The following is an 11,446-nucleotide window of genomic DNA, read 5'->3' as shown; positions in this document are numbered from 1 at the left end:
AGTCTTATATTAAGTCCTTACAAGGTCATGGCCATGATTTTTATTCTTCTTGTGTATAGTACCATTTCATCATAAGGATTCATAAGGTTGCACTATTATAATAGATATGAAATCAAATTACACCATCTATATAAATTTGCCCTTGAAAAACAATGCAACAGCATAATCAGAATTAACATCACAATCATAAAAGCCAATATAATTCAACATCATATCATGACTGCAATTGTGACTTATCGGCCCATTATTATGGGAAAGTTTTAGGAGTTTCCAAAACAACAACAATAGTCTAGATCGACAACAAAACAAAGAAAAAGTTGATAGAAATATCATATCAAGCCATAATTGTACCAATTATTCAATCTTCATCAACTCCATCAAAAGCCCATGCATGCTCCTGACGACACTTAGCTTCTTCAGCAGGCGTGAAATCATTCACAACCCCGAAGAATTTCCTCACGTACTCAACGCTCTTATTCTCTATCAGCTTCGCCACAGTATTCGCCATCAAATCGACCAAACCATTCACCTTAAGGTAACCAACAGCGATCAACAATCCTTTCAGCTCCTCGGGACTCAGATCCTTCACGAATTGCGCTTCAAATGCATCCACGGCGGAGGGAGCGGCGGCGGGCTTGCCTTCGAGGTATTCGATGATCTTAGTGAGGTGGAAGGCGGCGACGTCAGGGAGAGAGATGATGGTGGAGGAATCGGAATCTTTGATTAACGGTTGAATAGTTAGCATCTGGTTTGCGATCGCCGGCGAAACCTTGAAGATCTTGCCGTCGACGGTCTTGAGAGAGATTGAGTTGGAGGATGGTGAAGCTTTTTCTGCCATCTTTCTTGCAAAGAGAAATCTTAGAGATATGAAAATGAAGATGTAATAAGCATAAGGTGTGTATATATATACCCTAATGTGTTTAACACCTAATTTGACAAATGGATACCTAAATTCAACTCAAATTAAACATGAATTCATTTCACATAAAATCTCAACCCAAACCAAAGTTGAAAACCCAATCTAGAAATTAATTTTAATTTTCTCTTCCTCGTTACACATTTACTATAATATTATTTGTTTTGTTGAAATTAGTATTTAGCATTTTTTAGGATAGTAGCAATCATGAAAATTTTAAATTGTGGAATTTAAATTAAAAGATAGGGTTATTATGATCGGAAGTAGCATGTACTTCACGATGATACCATGTTAAAGAAGAAAGAAAATAATATAGAAAATGAATTATGAGATTCTTATTCATTAAAAATCAAAGTAAATACAAATTAAAGTTTTATATATAGGTGTTGTTTTGTTGAAATTAGTATTTAGCATTTTTTTAGGATAGTAGCAATCATGAAAATTTTAAATTGTGGAATTTTAATTAAAATATAGGGTTATTATGATCGGAAGTGGCATGTGCTTCAAAATGATACCGTGTTAAAGAAGAAAGTAATATAGAAAATGAATTATGAGATTCTTATTCATTAAAAATCAAAGTAAATACAAATTAAAGTTTTATATATAGTTGTTGTTTTGTTGAAATTAGTATTTAGCATTTTTTTTAGGATAGTACCAATCAAGAAAATTTTAAATTTTGGAATTTTAATTAAAAGATAGGGTTATTATGATCGGAAGTGGCATGTGCTTCAAAATGATACCGTGTTAAAGAAGAAAGTAATATAGAAAATGAATTATGAGATTCTTATTCATTAAAAATCAAAGTAAATACAAATTAAAGTTTTATATATAGTTGTTGGTTTTTTGAAATTAGTATTTAGCATTTTTTTAGGATAGTACCAATCATGAAAATTTTAAATTGTGGAATTTTAATTAAAAGATAGGGTTATTAATTGGGTTTATTGGGTAATTTTAATTATAGAATTGGTTAGGATTGGTTTTTGGAATTGTGATTCTAGCTAGATGGGGATTAAGGATGGCAAAAATATTTAACCTATGAGTATCGACAAAAATGCATATAATTGATACTCACGAAAATGTGGATATAGGTATCATGATGTTTGTCTCGTGGATTCCAACATATTTATAAATTTATTTTTTAATTAAATATTTTATATACTATAACTTTGTACTACTCTATGATTATATATTATCTATCTTTTTATTATTTAACAATGAATTTTAGTGATTGAACTATAAAGATAAATTTATCATATATATACATATATATTATTCGTATAATAATTATTTATATATATATATATGAATTATTACAAAATATATAATTAAACTCGAAAATCTGTTGGGTATTCTCAAAGATTCGCAAGTTGTATAGGTAACTGCATATATATGTGGGTATGGGCACGAGAATGAAAAAGCACTGTCCACCCTATCCTATCGCCATCTCTAATAGGGACTTCCAAACCAAAAATTGAAATTAAAATTGTCAAACAAGCCCTAAAGTAAAATGCTGCTCAAATATTGAAGAAGTGATATGGAAAATGATATGAGTAGAAATAAAAGTTTAAAAATTGTATAAGTGGAAAATGATAAGTAAAATAAATATACAATTATATAAGACTTATTCTTTTTCCAAAACATATATCCCTTCTAGATTACTATTAACAATTGTTTCTTTTATAATTTAATAAGTGATTTTTATCTAAAAGGGAAGAAATAAAAAAATTAATAAAATTACAAGAATTTCACTAAACTTTTTTAATAGTTTCCAAAGGGTATAAAAGTTTGCTTTGGGCTTGAATATTCCAGCTGCCGTCAAATTATGGAGAGTATCCACCTAAATTATCTTAAAATCAATATTATGAAATTCAAATTAAGTATTAAATGGAAATAAATTTTTTATTGGGTTTAACCAGTTATGCGATTAAATTATCTAATTATAGTATAATAATATCACTCTTTTTTTTTATTGAAACAATGTAGAACATTTGAGTAATGTATTTTTGGTTTTTTATTACTTTTAAGTTATTAATCTAGTAAGATTAGATTTTTTCAAAATCTAACTCTTCCATCGGTTACTAACCATAATTGTTTACGATGCCGACGATCAACGAGTATCCTTATAACATTGGTTTAAAGGAAAAACTTTTGTTAAAATTGAAACCACCTTCACAAACTTGTGTTTTAATTGAGTTAAGATTCTCTCCTGTTAAAAGATTTTGTGGATTGTAGAGAAGTATAGATGTTAATGTATTGTATTTTCATTAATTGATTTGAAGAATCACACGTCATGTGCTTATTTATATCTATATCTATATCTATATTATATATAAAGGCAAAACATGGTGTAACTTCCACCATGGTGTAATTTCTATTTCCTATTTTGCCCTTCACATTATTTAATTTTTACAAAAAGACCATATAATCATAAATAAACATCACCAACACATTAATTAACTATATCTTTCACATTAAATTGAACATTATCATAAATACATAAAAATTATAACAAATACATTCTAATTCTAAAAATAAAATATATAAAAATTGAATACGTAGTACCATGTAATATTGACCGGCAGGCACGAAGTGCCTGTACACACTAGTATACATAATTCAAAAGTAACTTGTGATATAAGCAACAATTTAACAAACTTTATACTAACTAAGAATTTAATCACATGTGTAAAATATGTAAAATGGTACAATTAGGTTGGCACAGTTTGATGCATGTTGGCACAGTTTGATGCATGTTGGCACGGTCATATTGGCTTTTAGCCAAGGCATGATGCATTACTGATGAAGCAACCTGCATGGGTTAGTACAGCAATATCTAGCAATAATTTTATTACGAGTATTAGAGAGGTAAATACATCATCACAAGCAACATGAAAAAATAGAATATCGTGATATTTTTATCCTTCATATATAATAATATGACATTTTTACTTTTAAATGTAAGTGCAAAAACAACAACTTTACCCAAGATTATTATTTTCCGTCGTAATTGTATCCCCATTATGTTAAAGATCTAGCCATACCTAGTGTAGTCAGCACAGGCACCGGCAAACATTCTTGGTAGCAGGGCACAGGAGCAAAAAAGGATGGTTCCTTGCACTCATGCTCAATCCCACTTTCTCTTGTCTCTAATTAACTCTTCTTAATTTCTTGTCTTGTATATTGTGCTTCATGAGAATATGCAACTTGGTTTCTACCATTATTTCTTTATCCACTCAAATCTTAAGTATTACTTCACTTTATAAAATGATTATCATATGTTTAATACATTGTAAATTCTTTAGAGCAGCATATAAAAAGTAGTGTAGTGATTCTCTATAATTTTGAACACTGATTTAATGAAATTGTTATTAATGATGGAGATTGAAATAGCATAACTAAACATATGAGATCATCTCCTCTACCATTGTGAGGAATAAGGATCATCTGTTCAAAATGAGTATGTCCTTATATCTTAAGTCAATCAGCTTCATCTAAATAATATAAAAATGTTTATTTGTATTTTTATAATTTTTCTTTTAGTTTTGTGGTACTTTCTCATTAGATCAGAATAGAAAATTGAGATAAAAATTAGGACATATAATCTCTATCCTATCCTATTATGAGGAATGGAAAACTATATGTTTTCTATTTATTTTATTTAATATTAATAAATTTGATGCTTAATTTTTTTTGTTCCACATGTCATAGCATGGGCCCAATAATGGAGTGAATCACAGCCAAACTAAATGAAAGAATCAAAATAGTAGATTTTATTCTTACATATGCCCCTCAAATACTTTGTCATCCACCACCTTATTTGATGAGATTCAAATCTAAAAGATTAATCTACTAGATGAAAAACTTTATGGCTTAAATACTATCTAGTAGGATAAATACCATCTATATATTATTCTTTGAATTAATAGAGTTTTTGGATCTCTTTCAAGATGATGGAGGTTTGTTCAATTCTGCTTTACTCTTGTTACTAGTATAAATATGTTACTTGGGGCTTTGTAATTATTTATAACATAAATTGCTAGTTCATATATATAGAGGTGTTAGGTAAACTAATTAACTTTTCATTCATGGGTTGAGTAAATTAAAGAATGCATATATGCTTGAAAATTGGTATTGTGAAAATAATGCGGAAGTATAAAATGAATATTGTGAATCTTTTTCATTGAATTGATCAAACCATGAAAAACCTTATTTATAGTATAAACTAACTAGCTAACAAATTAATAAACACATGTTGAAAAACAATTCAATATATATTAAATGTGTTAAATGTTTAAAATGCGTAAAATATGTAAAATGTGGTAGTTTTGTTCTCGGAATGTTTGCTAGAGGTAAACAGGCTAATAATAAATAAAGGAAATATAATTAAACATATGTATAAACAACTACTAGTGAATTGATATCAATATGAAAGGTAATTAGACTGTGAACCTAGGCTTGCCTAATTATATGGAAGTATATTTGTTTTATGTGTTTTACTTTATGTACCATCAACTATTTCTTTGAAAAAATGTCTAAAACTTATAAAAAATAATTATTTATTTTTCTGATCAATCATAACTAATAGTATATACATTTATATAATTATGGGACATCATATGTGTATCCTAATTATATAACATTTGAGAACAATATTATTAATACTGTATATATTATCAAACTAGTCAGAGTACTGGTATAACGGTGTAACATTCAATCGGTGGTTCACTAATTAACATATTGATATAATTGTTATATTGTAGTAATATTGGGACCAGTTCACCGATTGAACTGACCACCACAAATTAGTTTTTTAAAATGGGACAAAAGTGATGTAGGGAACAAGCAGTAAACAAGGAATTAGAGATTGATTTTTGGGTTGAAAAACAAATCAGAATGTGTTCGTAAACGTAGTCCTCTCTTAAAAAGGATAAAGGAAACATCGCTTTCACTTACTTTTCATGTCACATGAAACATGTTTTATTCAATGGCAAGCAACAAAAGGAGGATTTGGAAGTTAACACGTTAAGGTCTATTTGTAAATTAAATGGGATACATTTATCTAACTATAATCAATTTATTTCTTTATATATACTAACAATTTAAATATATTTATATATTATATATTAATATTTACATAATATAAATATATTGAAATTTTAAAATAAAATATATTAAATTCATTAGGAGTAATAAGCTAATAATAAATATAAATTTAATTTTAAAGAAATGACCTTAATATAATGTAAGATGGAAATTTATTTTTTCAATAAAATTATGGAAAGATAAAATTATATCGTTTAACTAATAATTTCCTTTTATAATAGTAAGTATTAGTGTTTTGATCGACATTTGCCATTCATATTTTTTTATAAGTTAATAAACTTACTATTATATATTATTATTTACATAAATAAAATTACGTAGATTAGGCTATAATTTTAAAATATAGAATAAGTAAAAAGAGTGAAACAACACTGCTGAACACAATTAATATATATTAGCTCCACTGAATATTTAATAGGGTTGGATTGTTGGTCGTATATATTGAAAATGATTGATTAGAAAATTTTGTTGTAATTTCTACTATATTGAAATTTTATATTGAAAAGATAATAGAGTGGGATGTGAAGGGTAAATAATTTTCCGTAAACGAATATATTATTGCCAGAATTTGAGCTCGTGATCTTCAAATCATAAAACAAACGATCTTATTATTATGTTGAGATTCATTCGTTTCCAAAATTATCCAAACAGACAGAATAGTCGGATAGAGATTAGAGAGTGAAGGACGATAATAAACTTAAATAGAGTAAGAACATGATGCAAAGAATCAAATACTAAGAACAAGAATAAAATAGTTTGGTTTAAGATTGTAGAGACATAGAGAGCATATATAGGGAACTTGGGAAGCCTAGTGTTGAACCACACTACATAGATTGGAATCCCAACTCTTGTTACCACATGCTATGGGAACTAAGATTCTTGTGTTTTTTCGTTATTAATATTTCAAGAACTATATTCACACAAGTTATCTTTGTAAAATATGGCCATTTAAAATTTAATCAAAATAACATGAATTGTTTTTTGTTTGATGTTTTCGGGGAAATTACACACTCCAAAGTGCCGAAGACCGGACATATTTAATTGTATGTTTGAACCTCATGTGATCTTGTTGTTTCACTATCTTTTTCGTTCTTCTGAACATGCTCCTTCTCTTCTTCCTAAGATCACAAACATCCTTCTGAAGTAATTTCTTGTGAAGAAATCACAACTTGTTCTACTATGAAATTTATCATTAATAGAATTACTTCCACCCAAAATACATCCTTTACCATTTGGGACATTTGAGAACAAGAAGAAAATAAGGTGAACAAAAAAGTATGAGGAATAAATACATTGCTATAATATTATATTAGAAATTAAAGAATAAGAAAATAATTGTGTGTTTCCTTAATTGAATGGATTGAATTACAAAAAATTAATCAACATATTAAACTAATTACTAGACTAATATAATATTAACATAAAATATCAAAATATATTTCAACATAAATGTTTTTTTTGTCCTTTCAACAATGAATTGAACTAATCTTTTTAGGACATTGTGGCTATAAATACTAACATTGGAAATACTTCACTATGTCAATATCAACGTGCCATTTATATTAATGATATACTTATGATGCATCAACTACTCACATAAAATTTACAAGTTCCATAGAAACTAAAAAATTCACTAGAAGAATGTACCACTATCCTACAAATTAATATATCTTAATTACTTAATAACTATGAGGAATGGTAAAAGTCACTCGGGATTAATTCTCACTACTCACATAATCACTCACATCTCTTAGATTCATCAACCTTTGTATGATTATGGTGATTTGTGATCTCTTTTAAGGAAGAATAAATTTCAATAAATGGTTCCCCATATTTTAACACTATAAAAACTTATCATTTTATTCTTCCAAAAATAATTAATGTGAATTCCTTCGTAAATAAATAATAAAATCTTATTTTGTAATGCCCTTTAGGATTGGGTGTAAGTACAAAGTCACATTTTACAATGGGACAATATCATAATGATATTTAATTTTTCTTCTTCTAAGATATATATAGGAAACTAATAAAGAAATATGACCCCAAAATCTTACAAATGTGTTTTAGAGTTATTTTTAATTAACTTCAAAATGGGGTTAAGGAAGAAATGACATGCTTTTTAGGGGAGACATTAGAAATTGTTCATTAGTTTTTAGATAGAATAAATAAACATTTTCTTCCTTCAAAATTTGTGTATATTAATTTAATCCCTGAAAATTTGGAAACTCTACAATTGTCTAAAAAATCTAAAACGTAAATTAAATTACTCACTTTTAATATGTTGTATAACTTTTATCATGAACCATTTTAACTTACATTTATGATTTTTAAGTAGTAGTTTAGATTTTTATTTTTCTCTCGTTCACATTTATACACACCAGTCTTATAAATATAAGCAGCCTTTGTTTTGTATGATGTCTAAAAGAATAAAATTAGAGAAAGAAATTTAAGAAATTAATTTAGATCAAGAATGGGTTTAGTAAACCGGTTGAAAAGCTGAAAAAACTGGTTGAATGTTGAAAACTAAAAGTAAAATAATACATTAATGATGATGTATTTGATATACTAAAAAATTGATATATTAAATTATTTACTAATGACCTTGCGATGAGTCTATTCTGATATTAAAAATTATGTTTAATGTTACGTTCAGATATTTAAAAATAATAAACAATATAAAAATTTAGTAATTTTAACTAAAATATATATTCATATTATTTTTTGTGACTAATTACATTAATAATGTGTCATAGTGAATATATACCAAATTCCCTTAAACTTCCACCGAATAATATGTATCCTACTCGGTTGAGAATCCTCTTAAATACTGAAAATGAGAGTAATTGTGAACACAAAAAAATAGCATGATATAATTTTATTAGCATTTAGATATAATAATAGGACAATTTTAATTTTAAATATAAATACAAAAAATACAACTTTTATCTCGCATAACAAAGAAGATTCTTTTCCATTTTAGAGGGAAGAATTTAAATCCAAAATAAAAAAATATCAAAGTTAATACTATAGTGCACATTTTATATATAGTAAGTTTTAATAAGAAATATTTTTTTATTAATTTCTTAAAAATAAATAGACCCTTGCGATTAGTCTACTCTGATACTACAAAATTGACGTTAAATGTCATGGACATATATTAAAATAGTTAAATGATGTAAAAAAAAATATTTCTTTTAATTAAAAGACATCTATATTATTTTTTATAATTAATAGAAAATGTGGTTATTTTATATATAATTAACAAATTAATCACTTCTCACCGTAAATATACACAATTTATGTAAAGTTTCCATTTAATGATGTATATTTATATTAAGGATTGAAAAGACATTAAATCAAAGATTGATACTACATGTTCAGTAATATAGTGTATATTTTAAATTCTTTCATTTTCACTATTTTGCATTTTCAATGTATATGAGGATCTCCTTGAATAATTCAATTAATTAATTTGGATGAATATGGTATAATGAGTATTCGTTTTTTGAAAAATCAAAACAAGACGAGAATACTAAAATATCAAATAATGGAGGTTAGTGTAAATCAAAGCATACATTTTTTATACCTATAAATATATTTTATAAAAGGAAAAATAATTTAATCCGTGAATATCTACAACAATATATAAAGCTAGCTCACTCGGTTAAATTCATCTTCAATTCTCCACAAATAAAACTCATATATGCTAATGTATAATCAATTGTATAAACAAATTAATACTGATAGTATATGATAATCAATATTTATTTACAAATTAATAATGGGTCTATTAATTAATTTTCCTTATACTATAAATTAAAGAATTTGAAATGAATGTGCACAAAAGCCATTATTTTTGAAGATGATGAACAAGTACGGTACAAGAGCAGGCATCAGAGCCATTATTGTCTTCCACCTTTTACATAAGGTGCCTTTTTTTATGTACCATACCCTAATATTCGATTCAGATATAAAACTAGACGTGTAAGGTTCTGTTAGATTCTTAAGATGACTAAAGGGTTAATGATTTAGTTTCTGAAAACGGCAGTTGTTAGAATGAACAATCATATATTCTGAAATAGATTAATTTTTTATCCAAAAGTGATGAAATTCTCTTAATAGTACAAAAATGCTCTTAAATTTCAATCTCCAAGGGCACCAAATGACCCACTTAAAATAATAAGGATAGGATTTTGGAGGGTATTATTGTGATTTTGAAATCATATTAGTAAAATGAGATAACTCCAAACACACAAATTACAGAAATGCACTACTCATTATATACCTCTTCCAATGATTAATCAAGAAAATAAAATAAAAATATTGTATTTAAATATTTATTAATAACTTAATATTTTTAATTAAGCAAAGATATATATGATTGTGGCATATAAAATGACACATGAGATTCCTATCAAGATAAAAAGGTGACACATGAGATAGTAGTAGTTTTTTTATATTATCAATGATATCTCTGTATTTTTTTAATAAAGAACTAATTTCTTTCGTAGTTTATAGTTGTATTTTTCAATAAGTATCACTCTCAAGAAGAGAGTGGAGTATTTTGTTATGCATGTTGGGTGACTCTATAAATTTTTGTAAGGAAAAAATTTATATGAAGCTTTGAAAAGATATCATGGTATTTTTAACTTAAGAAAATATATCCAACTATACAAGAACCGTAAATAAAATAATAGATTTTTTTAAGAAAATGAGTGTAATTTCTGAAATAAAAATATATTGCGTATAACAAAACCAAATTTTGATGAAGGTTTGTAATTTTCAGTAATGTATCTAACAATTATTTCTTGGATTAGCTTGCTTTTATTAAATAAAGTGTGTTAAAAAGATTTTTTATTTATTTAAGCAGACTCAATCCACGATCGTAACTATAATATATATTAGATTTTTTCTGCTAAATTAAATATATTTATATTTTTGGTTTACGGTTTAAATTACAAATATCAGTTATGGAAGTAATCATGTCTGAGTAGTATACAATTATTGTTGATGGTAAAACTCTTTCTAGCCAATATATAACACAATTAATTAAAAATAATTCTAAAAAAAAGTGTACATATAAACGCAAATGCAAAACAATTAATTAAAAATAATATATATCCTACATAAACCATATAGTTACTTAGGTAGTGCTATTCAAATATGGTAACTCTAAAATGCAAGTAGACTTGGAAATAAACAAAAGTAGGCCAACCCCCAGAAATATAAACAATGGAGCATATTAGTTTTATTTTTTTTCATTTAATATATTCTAATCTAAATAATTATTAAGATATTGAAAGAATATTTTTTTTGGTACATAGATACTGTATTAGACATTTCAAGAAGAAAAAAATAACCGACCATTTATCAAACTAATAAGTGTCTTATCACATGGAAATCCAAGAAACAAACCGACTTTTCAAG

The 11,446-nt window shown here is 26.4% G+C and overlaps 1 protein-coding gene across 1 annotated transcript; it reads right to left on the bottom strand.

Annotated features, from left to right (window-relative positions):
• Positions 359-838, bottom strand: LOC109342471 (SKP1-like protein 14). Its single transcript, XM_019580450.1, has one exon. It carries the CDS (start codon positions 836-838, stop codon positions 359-361), a length of 480 nt encoding a protein of 159 aa, XP_019435995.1.

The sequence above is a fragment of the Lupinus angustifolius genome, chromosome LG03 (assembly GCF_001865875.1).
Source record: "Lupinus angustifolius cultivar Tanjil chromosome LG03, LupAngTanjil_v1.0, whole genome shotgun sequence".
NCBI classification, from domain to species: domain Eukaryota; kingdom Viridiplantae; phylum Streptophyta; class Magnoliopsida; order Fabales; family Fabaceae; genus Lupinus; species Lupinus angustifolius.
Note: the sequence above shows the minus strand (reverse complement) of the source record. Positions and strands in the feature narration are given on the sequence as shown.

Coding starts and splice junctions, on each gene's coding strand:
- LOC109342471 (XM_019580450.1), bottom strand. CDS start 838: ATGGCAGAAAAAGCTTCACCATCCTCCAACTCAATCTCTCTCAAGACC.